The sequence below is a fragment of the Nomascus leucogenys genome, chromosome 17 (assembly GCF_006542625.1).
Source record: "Nomascus leucogenys isolate Asia chromosome 17, Asia_NLE_v1, whole genome shotgun sequence".
Classification (NCBI taxonomy): Eukaryota; Metazoa; Chordata; class Mammalia; order Primates; family Hylobatidae; genus Nomascus; species Nomascus leucogenys.
Window position 1 is genome coordinate 30,534,737 of NC_044397.1, and position 19,023 is coordinate 30,553,759.

The 19,023-nt window shown below is 51.9% G+C and overlaps 1 protein-coding gene across 4 annotated transcripts in view; it reads right to left on the minus strand.

Moving 5' to 3' along the window:
- The window catches only part of RADIL (Rap associating with DIL domain), an 87,494-nt gene that overhangs the window by 32,598 nt on the left and 35,873 nt on the right, over window positions 1-19,023 (minus strand). For 2 of the 4 annotated variants that reach the window (XM_030795944.1, XM_030795945.1), the window contains exons 3-4: window positions 4,031-4,278; window positions 2,104-2,736 (exon numbers count right to left, since the gene is read on the minus strand). In XM_030795944.1, coding sequence (XP_030651804.1) covers window positions 2,104-2,736; window positions 4,031-4,278 — 881 coding nt within the window. Of the gene's footprint in view, window positions 1-2,103; window positions 2,737-4,030; window positions 4,279-5,499; window positions 5,551-5,675; window positions 5,795-19,023 lie in introns of those variants that run through there. The other 2 variants (XM_030795946.1, XM_030795947.1) reach the window with 2 other exon arrangements.

Consider the following 19,023-nt stretch of genomic DNA (forward strand, 5'->3'; position numbering starts at 1 on the left):
AGCACTTTGGGAGGCCAAGGCGGGCAGATCACTTGAGGTCAGGAGTTCGAGACCAGCCTGGACAACATGGTGAAACCCCATCTCTACTAAAAATACAAAAATTAGCCAGGTGTGGTGGCACATGCCTATAATCCCAGCTATTTGGGAGGCTGAGCCAGGAGAATCGCTTGAACCTGGGAGGTGGAGGTTGCAGTCAGATGAGATCACGCCACCGCACTACAGCCTGGGTGACAGAGCAAGACTCCGTCTCAGGAAAAAAAAAAAAGAATTATTCTTGCCTTAGTAGTAAGTTATCCAGCTAAATGTAACTGTGATGGCTGAGTGCGCGTAGACTCTAAGCCTGTATATTTGGTAAGGAATGAGGACAGGGCAGTGGCAACAGAGTTGCACATTCTCAGGAAACAAATGAGCAAATGACATTCGCATGGGATCCGGACGGCACCCAGCGGAGGCTTCGGATTCCCACAGTGGGTGCGGGGGGAAGAGGTGGACTCAGGCTCAGTCTGATGTCTGTAAGCTCAATCCCTGGACCAGGAAATTCACATCTGGGAGCCTGTTTCAGAGCCTGTAGCATAGCGGCAGGGTGAGCCCTGGTGTGCTGCAGGGAGTGGGCCAGACACACAGTGAGCCCCAGGTGGCTGGGACACAGGCTGGGACCTGGGTCCCTCAGCAAGTGACTTACGGCCCCCTGGCTTCAGTTTCCCTGGCTGTGACATGGGATGTGGCATCTACATCATCAGGGTGGTTGTGATAAAGAAATTAAACAGCGTTTGGTTTGCAAGTAAATGCCTGGCGCAGAGGAGACTCAGGAAATGACACCGATGGTGCGAAAACCCATGACCTCTGGCCAGCAGGTAACTCTCAGTCACAGTGGCCACGATGTGGACACACACTACAGGGACATCACCTGGCCGTCTGTCAGTGACTGCACGGACGGGACACGGGCACGCTGCAGTGGCACTCCCATCAAATCCCACACCGGGAACCCGAGAGAACAAGGCACAGGCACCCAGATTACAACACCCACGGTGCATAGAGACGGCTCCCACTGACCTCTGGACAGGGCAGCCTGTGCTAGCTTTTACTTTTTAAAAGTCTCAGACATTTAAACTGTGGATTTTGATATGAGAAACTGATGAGGTTTCCACACAGTCAAGCGGTTCGCCCTTCCCACATCTGCTGGGGATAAGCAGGGCCCAGACTGGCGAGGGTCTGAGTGTCTCTGAACAAACTTGAACAACTACAAGTTGTCCTTTGGGTCCCTGGGAGCCAAGTCACTGTGGGGCAGGGCCCAGCAGGGGGCCATGACTGTGTGATGCCTGTTCCAGCACTCATGGGCTCAAGGCAGTCCTGCTCACTGGCGGCCACACTGGATTCCTGGGGACATCGGCAATGCTTGCAGCCATGGGTGTATGTGCATGTGTGTGTGGCGGGGCGGCAGGGGGTGACCAGCATCTAGGGGTGGAGGCCAGGGATGCTGCTGAATCCTCTGCAATACACAGGCCAGCCCCACAGCAAGGAGCTCTCCTGCCACAGTGCCCACAGGGCCGGGGATGAGAGAGGCTAGCCTGGAGGAAAGTTTGTCAACACACAAAAGCTGACAGGCCCTGCACCTCCAAACTCGGATCAGGGATGGCTCCAGTGGGTATGTGCTCAACCGGCCCCTGGCAGCAAGCACAGGGCACCAGCACAGACAGGGGCGTCTGGGGCTCTTGGGCAGGGGCCTGTGAGAGCTATCAATGTCGCCTCAGCCTCGTAGTGCCCAGGCTCGGGGCAGCTCACTCCTGGCACGTGACAGTGCTGGGTCCAGCTGGACCCCAGGGAGGGTACAAGCCCAGAGCTCAGGAGGTGACCTCGGACCCCACGCAAACCCCACCCTCAGAGGCAAAGGGCTGCAGCTGACACCTTGGGTTCTGGGGCTGCTTCTGGTGGCCTGTGAGGCCGGGGGGCAGCGACAGGCAGGGAAAGGCCGCCCTGCACTCAGCGGCACAGCACCGTGGGGGTCAGATAGAGGCCCTTCCGCCTCCCAGCCGGGGCTAGCTCCGGGCCTCCTCCTCCCCCAGACCGGCACAGGACCCAGACCGCCCACCCCAGCACACTGACCCAGACCGTCTCGCGGATCAGCCTAGCTATCTTGAGCAGGAGCTGCCCGAATGTGCCCGGCTCGAAGTGGGTGGCCGAGTGCTGGATGCAGAGGCACAGGAGGAAGGCGGGGGTCAGCTTGTGGTCGTCGCCCCCCGGCTCGATCAAAGTCATGATCCTCTGCAGCAGCGTGTCCTCCAGGTGGGGCTCGAACTCCAGGAGCAGCTGCTGGCGCCGGGGCAGGGCGGCCTGAGTAGGGGAGGCGGCTCCCCGGGCCCCGAGCGCGGCCCCGCACAGCCGGCAGCTCTGAGGCACAGCCCGGAGGCGCGCCAAGGCCCCCGCGGGCAGGGGCTGGGCCTGCGCAGGGTCCTTGAACAGCAGCAGGTAGTAGAGCCCCAGGGAGAGCAGGTCCCCGTGGTGCAGCACCACGGTCCTGCGCCCCACCTCGGAGAAGTTGACGGAGATGGGTGCCCCAGGGATGGGCTCCAGGACCAGCCTCTCCCCAGCCTGGCTGCTGTCCGGGAGCGGTTGCCGGCGGATGGTGCAGTGTAGAGGCAGGATGTCGGGGGCCGAGAGGCTGATGCTGGGCTTGCTGGAGGGGGTCCGCTGGCCCACCGTGTGCCGGTCCCGGTTGAGCACATACACCAGGCTGTCCTGAAACAGAGACTCCGCTCAGGGCAGGCGCAATGCGAGCAGCACACGGGAAAAGCGGCCCATCTCTAGTCCCTGGTTGCTGAAGCAGCGTGGCTGGGATGCTGTCGCCACGGGCTCTCCATGTCCCTGGCCACCCCCACAACAGAACCCCGGGCAGCTCTCAGGAACCCGCCCCTCGATGTACGGGCCCATCCTAGAGGAGGTCGGTTTCCCAGAGGAGCACACGAGACCCAGGAGAGACCCAGCTTTGAGACAGCGACAGGCCAGGTCAGGGCTGGCCCGTAAATAGGCACTGGTTCTACAGACCGGGCCAAGGACTACATAACTTCCCCCAGGTCATCCCCAAAACTGTGTGGGAGCACCGCCGCCAGTGTGGGAGCACCGCCGCCAGTGTGGGAGCACCGTCACCTGTGTGGGAGCACCGCCGCCAATGTGGGAGCACTGTCACCTGTGTGGGAGCACTGTCACCTGTGTGAGAGCACTGTCACCTGTGTGGGAGCACTGTCGCCTGTGTGAGAGCACTGTCGCCTGTGTGGGAGCACTGTCGCCTGTGTGAGAGCACTGTCACCTGTATGGGAGCACTGTCACCTGTGTGAGAGCAGTACCCCATGGGAAGATGCCCCCTAAGACCTGGGCACAGGAGCCTTATGGCTGTAAAGTGCTCATGGAAATGAGCAGCAAAGGAGCTGATTGCACAGGAGGGTGGGCAGAGCGAGCAGGGGGTGGGGAAAACAGGTGTCTGGCAGGGCAAGTGTCCAGCAAGGTGAGGCGAGGTGGCCCTGCACCTGGCATTTGCTCGGGGCGACGGCCTGCCTGCTCTGATGGAAGTGGTGAGAAACGGCTCTGGGCAGGTGGGGTGGCATGGGCCTTTTCTCGGTGCCCCCTCAGAGAACGTGGCCACCAATTGGTGACTCAGCAGCCCCCTCGCCAGGAGCAGGAAGCAGACTGGCCCTGGCCACCTGCCCATGCCCTTCCCCAGAGCCAGGTGGGAGACACAGCCTGGGAAGGCATGAGGAGTTCTCCCTGAAGGCGCCTGGTGCTGAGGGCACCCACTCTGGCATTGGGGAAGTGAGGAGCCCCCACTGCCGCCCACCGTGACCTGGACAGGGAAAATGTGGATGACTCCACATGTGCCCCCGCCACCCCCCTCCACAGCCTCGGCACAGCCAGAGGGGCTGCAGCCACAGAGCTCACGGCCGACTGGGCTAAAAGCAGGAGGAGGCCTTGACTTCTGAGTCCTGCCTGCTGTCCCCGCAGTGGCACTGGGCAGTGGGTGTCAGGAGGGGAGGCTCACGTGCTGCTGGCTGTAGCCCTGCAGAAGGAGCAGGTGCGGGGACTGGTACAGCGAGTACCGCATGGCGTCCAGGCCGGGCTCCTCAGGGCCCTGGGCGGCAGCGGGCAGGGCGTTCACTGGGCTCAGGCTGGTCTCGCTGACTGTGCGGCGCAACCGGGGTGGAGGGGAGCTCCGGGCATCCCCCAGGGCCAGGGCCGGGGTTCCCTTCGCGCGACTCCGCTGCAGCCTCCGGGCCTGGGCGTTTATCCCTGGAACAGAAGCAACGCAAAGTGAACAGTTAGAAGTCTAATAGCACCAGGGCTGGGCGCGGTGGCTCACCCCTGTAATCCCAGCACTTTGGGAGGCCGAGGTGGGGGGATCACCTGAGGTCAGGAATTCGAGACCAGCCTGGCCAACATGGTGAAACCCCATTTCTACTAAAAATACAAAAATTAGTTGGGCATGGTGGTGCGCATCTGTAATCCCAGCTACTCAGGAGGCTGAGGCACAAGAATAGCTTAAACCCAGGAGGCGGAGGTTGCAGTGAGCTGAGATTGCACCACTGCACTCCAGCCTCGGTGACAAGAGCGAAACTCCGTCCCCCGCCAAAAAAAAATAAGTAAGTCTAATAGTGCCCATGTCCCGGGTCCTCCTGAGTTCAAATCCCACTAAGCCACATCTCCTAATGCCTGTCACTGTTCTGTCAAAACAGGTCTGGCGGAGACTCAAGGACTCTGCCCTCTAGCTACACCCCTCGAAAAACCAGACAGTGCCTTGGCACCACCGTGGCACCTGCAGGACAGTCTCAGAGCCGGCAGCCTGCCTGTCAAATCCTCAGGCTGAGGGGACCATGCCTGCCCTGCAGCAGCCCAGGGTCGCACCGTGGCCTGTGCAACCAGCCAGCATCACAGCCCACAGGCCTCAAACCACAAACGTTTTCCCACGGCAGCCTGGGCCTCTGCAGGGTCACCATGCCACCTCCAGAGCCCTGCCCCATCCATCTGTGCACCAGGCGAAACTCCCCTGGGGAGGTGCTCTGATGAGATGAGACAGACTGGTCATCATCCTGCCCCCACTTTACAAGGAGGAGGTGTCACTGTGCCGCGTCACCCCAGCCCATGGGGCTGCCGATGGCCTGTTCCTGCAACAGCATGGCTGCCTCCTTCCCAAGGCTGCCTCTGATACCCCCAAGCCAAAGCAGGCACACACGCAAACACACGTGTGCATACATATGCCCACAAATACACATGCACCCACACAAAAACGCATACACACATGCACCTACACAAAAACCACACATGCACACACATACACACATGCCAACACACATGCACCCACACACATTAACACATACGTGCACACAAACATGCGCACACAGTTCAGAGATAACACACACCCTTAGAAGACTTAATATCTCATAAATACAGACACACTCTCTAAATGCATGCTCTGGGAAAGCCAGCCGGCTGCAATAGATGAAAACCGCTCACCAGTCCCCAGCTGACCCGGCGCTGTCTTTTCTGAGCCCTCTGCTGAGTTCCCTGTACGCAGCCTTTCAGGTTAAGATCCGTCCCCATCTGTGGCGGCCTTTCCTCCAGCCATTCCCAATAAAACCAAACAAAAGCCGGATGGAGGGAGGCGGCAGCTGGCCGAGGACGACCCTTACCAGCGCCAGCGGCCCCGCCGTCCTTCCCAAGGCAGCCGGCAGCCTGTGCATCTGCAGCCCGCGGGGGGCCGGGGCTTGAGGGAAGCCGCCCAGCCGCAGTGCGAGGCTGCTGGGCTGGGCTGCTCACCGCCCGTGCTCCTGCCGGCTGCAGAACCTGGCCCAGCCTGGCGGGCAGCAGGTGCCCAGCAGGTGGGGCCCAGTTCCCCTACCTCGTCCCACCCGCCACTCCCACAAGCGTTACCAGCCCCACAGCTGAGCCTCATTGCACAACTCTGGGGCCAGATCTGAAAGAAGAACAAAAACAGCTCCAAATGATGCTCCGGCCCTCAACTTTCTCCCAAATCTGGGGCCAGGTTGCAGGAGGTGACCTCAGAGTGCCCTGCTGGAAGTCCCAGGGCCATGAGGCAGGAAGGGTTGCTTCTCCTCCTAGAGTCCCAGGGGCTCCCAGAGGACCTGGCCACAAATGCAGCACAGGATGTCCCAGGTCTGTGTCCCCTGGGGCTGCAGCCCCAGGCAAGTGGCTCACAGCTAAGTGTACCCTGCTCCTCCAGGCAAGGCTCCACAGCCTCCTGAGGCCCAGGGCTGGGCTCTCTGCAGGTCGGAACCAATGCTGACACGCAGGGGCCACTCCCAGGGTCTCCTTCCTGGTGCTGGGTGGGCCCGCATGTGTGCAGAAGGGCCAGGCTGCCAGCCTTCAATGAGGGGCCAAAGGTGAGGCCTCTCCTCTCCTCTGGCGGCGGCGCTGTCCCTGCACCCAAGGCCACGAGCATGACAGAGCTTCCCTCTGAGTGCAGGTGTGGGGGAGGTGAAGCAGCAGCAGCAGCCACTGCCAATACTGGCACGGCTGTGGGCATGGCCAGTGTGGACAGCAACTGACCACGCCACTCTGCTCCTCAGTCCCCTGCTGTGGGACAGCCAGCAGGAGCCGTGCACTTGTGCACACATGCATGCACACGTGCACAGGTGCATTCAGCACTGCTTGAGTTAGCAAAACCCAAAACCCACCCAATCGCCCTCCACAGGGAGCCGCCATGCACGAGAGGAGAGCTCTGCAGAGAGAAGACCATAGCCAGCTGTGTACATGACCACAGGGTGAAAGAGCAAGCTGCAGGTAACACGTGACATGACGTAACACATGAGATGACGCATTGGTTCAGTTTTTTTAAAAGCACCTAAAACACCGCTGTACATCGCTTATGGTTTCTATATATGTGCATGCAAAGCTATTTTTTACCCCAAAGTCATTCAGGAGTAGGTTGCTTAATTTCCATGTAATTGTATGGTTTTGAGCACTCTTCTTAGTACTGATTTCTATTTTTATTGGGCTGGGGTCGGAGAGTGTGCTTGGTATAATTTCAGTTTTTTTTAATTTGCTGAGAATTCAAACAAACGTATTTTATGGCCAACCGTGTGGTCAGTGTAGAGCTATTTTATAAAACAGCAATGCACACAGTGAGTTTACCACATGGTGGCTGTCCTCAACGGGTAGCAGGGGAAGCCTAGGGGTGGTGGAAGAAATGACTTCAATCTGATAGGATTTAGTATAGTGTCCAGTATGTAACAGAATATATGTTATATATAATTTATAATAAATATATTATCATAACTTTATATCATGTTTGACTTATTTCATTTTTTTAAACTCTAAACACATACGATAAAAATCTTTACCTGTCAAATCTGGGAGGTGGGAACCCAGGTGTCAGGTAAATGTAACTGATGATACTTTATTTTTAAAAACTTTTTTGTTGGTTTGTTTTGAGACAGAGTCTCACTCTGTCGCTCAGGCTAGAGTAACAGCAGCAAAATCTCGGCTCACTGGAACCTCTGCCTCCTGGGTTCAAGTGATTTTCCTGCCTCAGCCTCCCAAGTAACTGGGATTACAGGCACGTGCCATCATGCTGGGCTAATTTTTGTATCTTTAGATTAGAGATGGGGTTTCACCATCTTGGACAGGCTGGTCTCGAACTCCTGACCTCGAGTGATCCGCCCACTTCGGCCTCCCAAAGTGCTGGAATTACAGGCGTGAGCCACCGCACCCAGCATAAACACTTTCGTTAAAAAATCACAGAAGTTTGAAAGGCCTCTTGCTAACATGTGGCTTTGTGACTTGGCCCTGTCCCAAGATGAGGCTGCGGGAGATGGGACCCCAGCACTCATGTTCCCAGGGGGTCAGCTCTCAGGCTTGTTGGGGGCCGACATGGCCTCCCAAGTTCCCATAGAGAGAGCTGCAATCACGCCCTGTTTGTGCCTGACCTGACACAGCTTCGTCACCTGAGTCACCTAAGTGTCTCAGCGCTGTGCAGACCCAGGGCGGATCTGCCTCAGCTGGGACAGAAATCACCCCCACTTAGCCTTTGGGTGGAGGAAGACAGGAGCTGAGGCACGTGGAGAGCATCTCTCGCAATGCTGACCCCAGCCACCTTCAGAAGCATCACATGGCGGCATCGCTAGACACACAGCGTGGAGTTTTCAAGGCCCTCAGACCCGGCAGCACACTGCTCAGGAAGGGGAGGCCAGGGCTTTGCAATTTTAGGGACTGCCTGATTTGGGGGTCTTATACAGGTGTGCTCTTTGCCAAGAACAAGGTCACCCCAGGGGCCCTTATGCAACCAATAGGAGATTCCACCAACATGAAGTAAGTTCACTGAGAAATACATCATCAAGAAACCACTATTTCTGGCCGGGCGCGGTGGCTCACACCTGTAATCCCAGCACTTTGGGAGGCTGAGGCAGGTGGATCATGAGGTAAAGAAATCGAGACCATCCTGGCCAACATGGTGAAACTCCATCTCTACTAAAAATACAAAAATTAGCTGGGCGTGGAGGCGGGCGCCTGTAGTCCCAGCTACTCAGGAGGCTGAGGCAGAAGAATCGCTTGAACCCAGGAGGCGGAGGTTGCAGTGACCCGAGATCGCACCACTGCACTCCAGCCTGGGCGACAGAGCGAGACTCCATCTCAAAACAAAACAAAACAACAACAACAAAAAGAAACCACTATTTCAAAACAAATGAATTCTAACAAAGCAAAATGGCAGGACGACAGCAGGTTTTCATAACAGTAATTTTAGATGGGAAGTTATTCATCTGAAATAAAGCGCCAGACCCTGCTGTGGGTGAAGGAGACACCTCCAGGCTGCAAGCCAGAATATGCCCATGTCTTTTGTTGCCTACCCCATGTGAGGGACAAGACTGGCTGCCTAGTTTTAGCCAAGGTCAGCTGTGGCCCCAACACCCTCTTCTTCTTCAAGGATCCCTGGGAATGTTCCTGCCCTGGCATGACTGAGTTCACTGGGATCAGAGGTGCTGCGTGGGTTTGAGGGATGCCCAGGAATCTGTATTGGTAAATGCCATCTGGAAGGTTCTAGAACACAGCAGCCAGGGAGAGGAGCCACTGCCAGGGCACTCCCCCTCCCTCAAAGCCATGTCCACAGCAGTTCCTTACAGGGAGCAAAGTGACACCCACAAGCGCTGGGAAAGCTTGGTGGGAGCATCCAGTTTGATTTAGTGTCGATTTCAGTCCTTCTCAGGATAAGTGTCTGTCGGTTCCTACAGAGGAAGCCGGCGGGTGTGGGTCTCCCCTGCTGCCCCTTGTTGATCCGCTCTAGTGGAGAGGCAGAAAAACAACCTGGCCCAGGAATAAGGCAGGGTCTGGGTAACTAGGACCTTGGTGGGCAGCCCTGCTTCACCCCCAGCAACCCTCAGAGACCTGCCTGGCTCCAAACATCTGCTAATACACGGGGTCCCAGCCTCAGAAGCAAAATGTACACTTTCTGACATTTTAAGAGGATAACACAAGGCCAGGCCCAGTGGCTCACGCCTGTAATCCCAGCACTTTGGGAGGCCGAGGTGGGAGGATGGCTTGAGTTCAAGCCCAGGCTGATCAGCATCGCAAAGTCTCTACAAAAAATACAAAAATTAGCTGGGCATGGTGGTGTGTGCCTGCAGTCCCAGCTACTCAGGAGGCTGAGGTGGGAGAATCACCAGAGCCCAGGAGGTCGAGGTTGCAGTGAGCTATGATCACGCCACCACACTCCAGCCTGAGCAACAGAGCAAGACCCTGTCTCCAAAAAAAAAAAAAAAAAAAAAGATGCGACAAGGCCAGAGGCTGGAATAGCAGCGCAGGCCTCATAAGGGACCATGGTTTGCAGACAGGCCTGCCTGGCCATGAAATGTCTGCCTTTGACACTGGGATGGAAGGAGTAGAAAGTGCAGGGCACCGGGGCAATGGGGAAGATGGGGATGGGATGGTCGTTGTTGACGTCCTTCTTCTACTCTCACAGCAGAGGCCGTAAGGAAAGGAGCGCTGAGCTCCGTGTCCCTGAAGCCCTGTTAGCAGCCTTCCTCCCCAGCCTGGGCCAAGCCGAGCTGCTGAGCACAGCCTCATCTCCCAGGTGAGGTACTCACTGCTGGAGGAAGCGGCGAGGGGACAGCATGCAGCCACGGCCACATGGCTTTGTCTAGGCCATCCCCCTCCCCTCCTCAAGAAGGCAGTGCCTAGTGACCCGCTGCTGGCAGAGAGGGCAGGGCTCTGCGTGCTGGGGGTGCACAGGGAACCTGGACAAGCAGCTGGTGACCGTCACCAGCTCCCACGGACTCTGAACAGCCCTGGAAAGAAAAACACAGGCTTTTCCTGAACGTCGCTCAGTTCCTCTATAAACTCAGCCGGCAGCCTTCACCTCCTGATCCTGTTTTCTCTTCCCTCCCTGGCTCTTGATGGTTTGGAATAATGATATATACAACTTGGAACCATTTCTGTCACCCATCCCCACTTACATGCCTCAGAGATGAGGTGACTAGGACTGGAGACAGAGGGGATAATGAAACATTCCCGGGCTGGGGAACTTCACCACTATTGGGGAACCGGAGACCATTTTACTTATTTGCTATGTTGCCCAGGCTGGAGTGCAGTGTGGATTCACAGGCGTGGTCACCATAATGCCCTGCAGCCTCGAACTTCTGGCCTCAGGGCCTCAGAATAGCTGGGACTATAGGCGCGCACTCCCATGCCCGGCAAGAGACAATTTTTTTTTTTTTTTTTTGAGAAGGAGTCTTGCTCTGTTACCCAGGCTGGAGTGCAGTGGTGCCATCTCGGCTCACTGCAACCTCTGCCTCCCAGGTTCAAGCGATTCTTGTGCCTCAGCCTCCTGAGTAGCTGGGATTACAGGAGCCTGCTACCCCCCACCCCCGCCAGCTAATTTTTTGTATTTTTAGTAGAGATGGGGTTTTGCCATGTTGGCCAGGATGGTCTCGATCTCTTGACCTCGTGATCCGCCCGCCTCCGCCTGCCAAAGTGCTGGGATTACAGGCGTGAGCCACCGCGCTCGGCCAAGAGATGATTTTTTTTTTTTTTTTTTTTTGAGACAGAGTCTCGCTCTGACGCCCAGGCTGGAGTGCAGTGGCGCAATCTCGGCTCACTGCAAGCTCCGCCTCCCGGGTTCACGCCATTCTCCTGCCTCAGCCTCTCCGAGTAGCTGGGACTACAGGCGCCCGCCACCACACCCGGCTAATGTTTTTGTATTTTTTAGTAGAGACGGGGTTTCACCATGGTCTCGATCTCCTGACCTCGTGATCCGCCCGCCTCGGCCTCCCAAAGTGCTGGGATTACAAGCGTGAGCCACCGCGCTCGGCCCAAGAGATGATTTTAAAGTGGCCCCTAGTAACAGCCGGGGACGCACTGCTAAATAAACTCTGCAGTTACCGCTGCAAAACACAGAGGTCAGATGGGCCTGAAACGAGTCTTCTTTTAGCTAAAGCACCCTTTTCTAAGCTAGCAAAGGACACAGAGCCGTAAGAACATCAAGCAGTCCTTGAAGGAAAATCATTTCAAATGTACAAAAAAGAACTTCTTAGGCATAATTTGGTAAGCACTTCTCTATGCCATGGCCAGCCTGACTCTTGGCATTTTGCATCGAATTCCATTTTATTCTCATTATAGAAACCCTACAAAGGCTGGGCGCGGTGGCTCATGCCTGTAATCCCAGCCCTTTGGGAGGTCGAAGCAGGTGGATCACCTGAGGTCAGGAGTTCAAGACCAGCCTGGACAACATGGGGAAACCCCGTCTCTACTAAAAATACAAAAATTAGTCAGGCATGGTGGGGGGTACCTGTAATCCCAGCTACTCGGGAGGCTGAGACAAGAGAACTGCTTGAACCCATAAGGCGGAGGTTGCAGTGAGCTGAAATCACACCACTGCACCCCAGCCTGGGTGACAGAGCGAGACTCCATTTCGAAAAAAAAAAAAAAAGCCCTACAAAGGAACTGTGGCTAGACAGGAACATGTTAGCCTCGTTTTGGGAACCAATTCTCCCATTAGGGAAACAATACTAGGGAGAATGTGTGTGTAACTTTCTCTTGCCATCAGGAACAAGACAAGGATGCCTGCTGTAACCACTTCTCTTCAACTTTGTACTAGGTCGTAGCCAGTACAACAGGCAAGGAAAAATAGAGGAAAGATACAGGATTGAAAAGAAAAAAGTTGCCAGGCGCAGTGGCCAACACCTGTAATCCCAGCACTTTGGGAGGCCGAGGCGGGCAGATCATGAAGTCAAGAGATCGAGACCATCTTCGCCAACATGGTGAAACCCTGTCTCTACTACAAATACAAAAGATTAGCTGGGTGTGGTGGCGGGCGCCTGTAGTCCCAGCTACTCAGGAGGCTGAGGCATGAGAATTGCTTGAACCTGAGAGGCAGAGGTTGCAGTGAGCCGAGATCACACCACTGCACTCCAGCCTGGCGACAGAGTGAGACTCCATCTAAAAAAAAGAAAAGAAAAGAAAAGAAAGAAGTTCAATTATCATTATTTTGCAATGTGATTGTGTATGTAGGAAATGCAAAAGAATTTATGGCAAAATTATTACAATTAACAAGTGAATTTAGCAAGGTGACTAGACATGGTTGGTGAATAAGCAAAATTCAGGCTGTTTTGTTTTGTTTTTGAGACAGGGTCTTGCTCTCTCATCCAGGCTAGAGTGCCGTGGCACGACCACAGCTCACTGCATCCTCCACCTACTGGGCTCAAGCAATCCTTCTGCCTCAGCCTCCCAAGTAGTTGGGACTACATATGCACACCACCACGCCCAGCTAATTTTGTATTTTTTGTAGAGACAGGGTCTCACTATTTTGCCCAGGCTAGTCGCAAACTCCTGTGCTCAGGCAATCCTCCCCCCTCAGTCTCCCAAAGTGCTGCGATTATAGGTATGAGCCACTGCACCTGGACAGTAATATATTTAAAGATCAGAAGCAGGCTGGGTGCGGTGGCTCACGCTTGTAATCCCAGCACCTTGGGAGGCCGAGGCGGGTGGATCACGAGGTCAGGAGATCGAGACCACGGTGAAACCCCGTCTCTACTAAAAATACAAAAAATTAGCCAGGCGCGGTGGCGGGCGCCTGTAGTCCCAGCTACTCCAGAGGCTGAGGCAGGAGAATGGCGTGAACCCGGGAGGCGGAGCTTGCAGTGAGCCGAGATCGCGCCACTGCACTCCAGCCTGGGCGACAGAGCGAGACTCTGTCTCAAAAAAAAAAAAAAAAAAAAAAAAATCAGAAGCAAATCATGTCGGATTCATGAGCCAGGAGTCAACCACATGTGGCCCCTGAGTGCTAGGATTGAGGAAAGGGACCGAATTAAGAAACAAGGGGTGTTAGAATTTGACCTATGTAAAAAAAAAAAAAAAGGAAGAAAGAATCGAGAGGTGTCCTGTATATGAAAATTATATTTACAGAATACTTTAGAAACCTAACCTGAAGAAAGCTAATGTAGGCTGGGCGTGGTGGTTCATGCCTGTAATCTCAGCACTTTGGGAGGCTGAGGCGGGAGGATCACTTGAAGCCAGGAGTTTGGGAGCAGACTAGCAGACACAGCAAGACCCCAAATCCACAAAAATAAAAAGATGAGCCAGATGTGGTGGGACACACCTTAGTTGCAGCTACTCAGGAGGTGGAAGCAGGAGTATCACTTGAACCCAGGAGATAGAGGCTGCAGTGAGCTATGATTGTGCCACTGTGCTCCAGCGTGGGTGACAGAGCAAGACCTCATCTCTAATAAATAAAGTCAGAAAATGAAGGCAGATTCTGAGAAAACGCCAGAACCCCATCTCTAATCGATCAATAAATGAAGTAAATGAATGCATACAGTAAGAAAACACCAGAATGAAAAGCACCAAAACGTTGAAAATGATTGTCTCCGGGAGGTGACCTGACAGGTGATTTCTCCTCCTTTCTTTACACTTTCACTTATTTTCCAAATTTTCGGCAAATTGAGAGGTTCCATTTTTTTAGAGGGGGGGAAGAAATTATTTTTTTTTTTACATACTCTAGGGTATTATTTCCATGATGAAACTTGGACCGCCTCACACTAATTAGAGTCTTACTCAGGGAACAACAATCGAGCTCTCTGAGAAGCAACTGAAAACCTAATTAAGATAATGGGTAACTGAGGAGATAAAATGCTTAAGCCATTTGTTAGGCAGACACAGATGGAGACAGAGCTCTCCGGGCTGTGCCGAGGAGAGAGCAGCGTGGCGTAACCGAGAACTTTCTCCGGCCGAAACCAGGGGCCGCAGCCAGTTACCCTGGGAAGCTGTGAGCCCTTTCTTAGAGAGGGTCACGGTGACCAGCGAAGCACAGTCCTGCTCACCACGTCCAGCATGGCGCTGGGCACGCCACCAACAACGACAGCCCTATGGAGGGCGCTGTTTCATCTCGGGCACCACTGCATATTTGTCTCTTTTGTCCCAGAGCTACAATCTTCTTCTTCTTCTTCTTCTTCTTCTTCTTCTTTTTTTTTTTAAAGAGACGGAGTCTTGCTCTGTCGCCAGGCTGGACCAGTGCAGTGGTGTGATCTCGGCTCACTGCAACCTCCGACTCCCTGGTTCAAGCGATTCTCCTGCCTCAGCCTCCTGAGTAGCTGGAATTACAGGCGCCCGCCACCATGCCCAGCTAATTTTTATATTTTTAGGAGAGACGGGATTTCGCCATGTTGTCCAGTGTGGTCTCGATCTCCTGACCTCGTGATCCGCCCGCCTCAGCCTCCCAAAGTGCTGGGATTACAGGAGTGAGCCACCGCGCCCAGCCCTATTGCTTTTTAAGTATCTTGAGTTTTAACTTTGGTGGAGGAGTCTTCCGTTGCCATCTAGAAAATGATTCCAACTCCCTTCTCTCCCCCTGCATCTGTCTTTTTTTCTTCTTCCTTTTTTTTTTGAGACGAAGTCTCGCTCTTGTTGCCCAGGCTGGAGTGCAGTGGCACTATCTCAGCTCACTGCAACCTCCGCCTTCCAGGTTCAAGCGATTCTCCTGCCTCAGCCTCCCAAGTAGCTAGGATTATAGGTGTGTGCCACCATGCCTGGCTAATTTTCGTATTTTTGGTAGAGATGGGGTTTCACCATGTTGGCCAGGCTGGCCTCAAAACTCCTGACCTCAGGTGATCCACCCACCTCAGCCTCCCAATGTGCTGAGATTATAGGCATGAGCCACTGTGCCCAGCCACAACCACATTTTTTAATGGGCAAGGATTTGAATAAACATTTCTTCAAAGAATAAATATACACGGCCAATAAGTACATTAAAATAGAATAAAAAATGCTCAACATCATTAGTCATTTGGGAAATGCAGAGGAAAACCACAATAAGGTACCACTTCACATCCACTACCATGGTTATAATAAAAAAGGTAAACAGGCCAGGCGCAGTGGCTCACACCTGAATCCCAGCACTTTGGGAGGCCAAGGTGGGCAGATCACTTGAGGTCAGGAGTTCAAGACCAGCCTGTCCAAGATGGTAAAACCCCATCTCTACTAAAGATACAAAAATTACCCAGGTGTGGTAGCAAGTGCCTGTAATCCCAGCTGCTCATGAGGCTGAGGCAGGAGAATCGCTTGAACCCAGGAGGCAGAGGTTGCAGTGAGCCAAGATCACGCCAATGCACTGCAACTGGGCAACAGAGCGAGACTCTGTCTCACCAAACAACAGCAACAAAAAAGGTAAACAATATCGAGTGCAGAAAGACTGGACCCCTCATACACGATTGCTGGAAAGTAAGATGGTGCAGCCATTGTGGAGAACAGCTTGTCGGTGTGTTAAAATGTTACACATGAATTTACCTGTGACTCTTAAGTTCAACTCCTAGGTATATGCCCAAGAGAAGTAAAAAATACATGTCCACGCAAATGCTTATGCACAAATGTTCACAGCAGCATTATCCAGAATAGTCAACAAGGGAGAAATAATCCAAATGTCCATCAACGGGTGAACAGATGAACAAAATCTATCCATACGATAGGCTACTGTTTAGCAATGAAAAGGAACAAAATACTGATACCTCTTACAACATGGATGAGCCTCAAAAATATTATGCTACTTGAAAAAAGCTAGATGCAAAAAAAAATAAACACACAGGTATGATTCTATGTATATGAAATATCTGGAAAAAGCAAATATATAGAGCCAGAAAACTGATCAGGGGCTGCCTGGGTCTGGGGGTGGGACCGGCTGACTGCTAATAGACACAAAGGATCTTTTGGTGATGAAAACGTGCTGGCCAGGTGTGGTGGCTCTCGCCTGTAATCCCAGCACTTAGGGAGGCCGAGGCAGGCGGATTGCTTGAGCTCAGGAGTTCGAGACCAACCTGGGTAACATGGTGAAACCCTGTCTCTACCAAAAATACAAAAATTAGTCAGGCGTGGTGGCACACATCTGTAGTCCCAGCTAACTTGGGAGGCTGAATCAGGAGGACTGCTTGAACCTAGGAGATGGTGGAGGTTGCAGTGAGCTGAGATCACACCACTGTACTCCAGCCTGGGTGACTGCCCAGACTGGGTGACTGAGTGAGACCTCATCTCAAAAAAAAAAAAAAAATTGCTAAGACTGGATTGTGATGATGATCACACAACTTTGTAAATTTACTAAAAATTCATTCAATTATATACTAAAAACAGGTAATTTTATGCTATAAAAATACCGCTTATAATAAAAGTTTTTTTTTAAAAACCCAGCAAATACATTTATTTAAGTCATAAGCCCCCAGTCCAACAGAGACAAGGAAGATAGCTCCAAGAAGCTGAAATTGATAAGATATCGAATATATATATGAACATCTTAAAAGAGGGAAGACAATTAACAGAGTGTTAAGGGAATGCGGAAATAATGAAAAGTACCAAGGAAAAGAATGGACAGGCAAGAAGGACAATAATTAACTACAAAGAAAAATAAAAGTTGGACAGGAAGGAAAAACAATATTTGTATAGACCCATCTTTAGTTGTGAAAAGCTATAAATGATCATAAAAATGTAAACCCTGATTATTAATTTAAATAAAACATGGCTCTATGGAGAAGATCGGGCAATAGGAATTGGAACTTTGGGGAGGGGGGTGGTGAAAAGACCTACGTTCTCATTTTCCATTTAAGGAAGTCACTAGAAAATGTCTGAAATTTTAAAAAATCAAGACATAGTAGGATACGTTTGTTCAAGATAGGGAATTAGGCCGGGCGTGGTGGCTCACGCCTGTAATCCCAGCACTTTGGGAGGTGGAGGCGGGCAGATCACCTGAGGTCAGGAGTTTGAGACCAGCCTGACCAACATGGAGAAACCTCATCTCTACTGAAAATACAAAATTAGCCAGGCGTGGTGGCGTATGCCTGTAATCCCAGCTACTCGGGAGACTGAAGCAGGAAAATCGTTTGAACCTGGGAGGCAGAGGTTGTAGTGAGCCGAAATCATGCCATTGCACTCCAGCCTGGGCAACAAGAGGGAAACTCTGTCTCAAAAACAAACAAACAAAAAAGAAAAAAAAAAAAGATAGGGAATTAAAAGCCAAAAAGAAACAGTTCACAGTTGAAAGTGGTTGTGGGGAGTTCAAAACTGGGAAGAAGGAAGGGCTATGGCAGAGAACTGCTGTTTTGCTTTTAATTAGTAATTAGAAAGTATTGCTTTAACTGTGCATATATATATATATAAAACTTTGGTGAAAATAAGTAATAATTTTTAAGTGTACATAGTTTTCATTCTACTGCAAGAATGAAAGAATGAATGAACGTTGATAGGATCAATTCCGTCAACTCCTAAACACACGTGTTGATCTTCTAACATCTCTGGAACTGGAAGGCATCCTGTATTCTGTGGAATGTCAGCCAAGCTGCAGCTGTGAGGCTAGAACTTGGTTGTTGTTGCCTGGGGCGAGATTCTGCAACATTTCAGTTAATTCAGGACCATCCAAAAAATGAACATACCTTCCAGCTGTTATCTGCAACAAACTTGCAGACTGAATATGCAAGTGGCTTGGAAGAACGTACTAGAGACAGCAGGGGATGCCACATCACCAATCCTCTTGAGGACGAAGAAAATGATACTGTGTAGGGAGTGTGGATAGGGATGGCTCTCATTTGAAAAGACTTAAGACTCTAAATTCATTTCACTCCTGCATACCTTTCTGGATATGCACGAAATGAATACAGATCAAAATCTGTGTTGAAATAAATCTTTAGATACAATATAGCTTAAGTACAAAAATAAAAATCCTAGGTAATAAGAAAGTATTATGTCTTAGTTTAATTGTCGTATTTTTTATGTTGATTAACACTGGTGATCTTACTACTGATAACATCTTTTCTTTGGTGAAATATCGTATACATAGGAATGTATGTTGCCAAATTGTTCCTAACAATCCCCAAATACATACAGTCTTTCATCTACACCAAGGAATATTCCATAACCATTAAGATGTACGAATTGGAGGTATAACACACAATGTAATTTCCAGAGAGGATCTGGTATGAAAAATACAGAAAACTAAGTATATGATTCCCTCATTGTTTTCTTTTTATTTTTTTCTTCATTCCTTTTACCCACACTACACAGACGATCCCTTTAAAAAAAAAAAAAAAAAACCTTTGACAAAAAGAACCCTGTATGTATGTATACACATGTGTAAGAAGTCCCCTGCAGAATAATATAAGCACAGAAAAAGCATGGAAGGTCACTACGGTGAGCAGAATTCTAAGATGGCTCCATGATCTCTGCCCCCTGGGCTCATTCTGTGATTATGCTGCATGGCAGAAGAGATTCTGCAGATATAATTAAGGTTGTCTATCAGCTGACCTTGAGATATGAAGGTTATTCGCTGGGCCGAACCAAATCACGTGTGCTCCTTCAAAGCCCAGAGTTCTCTCCAGCTGGTCATGGAAGAGAAGTCAGAGAGGTTTGAAGTGTGAGAAGTATGTGATGCCAGGGCAGTTCTCCAGGGCATCACAGGGCAACCTGAGAGCAGTCACTGGAAGCTGAGAGTGGTCCACGGCTGTGAGCCAGTGAGAGAGGAGGGAAGAGATGCAGAGACTTCAGTCCTAAAACCACAAG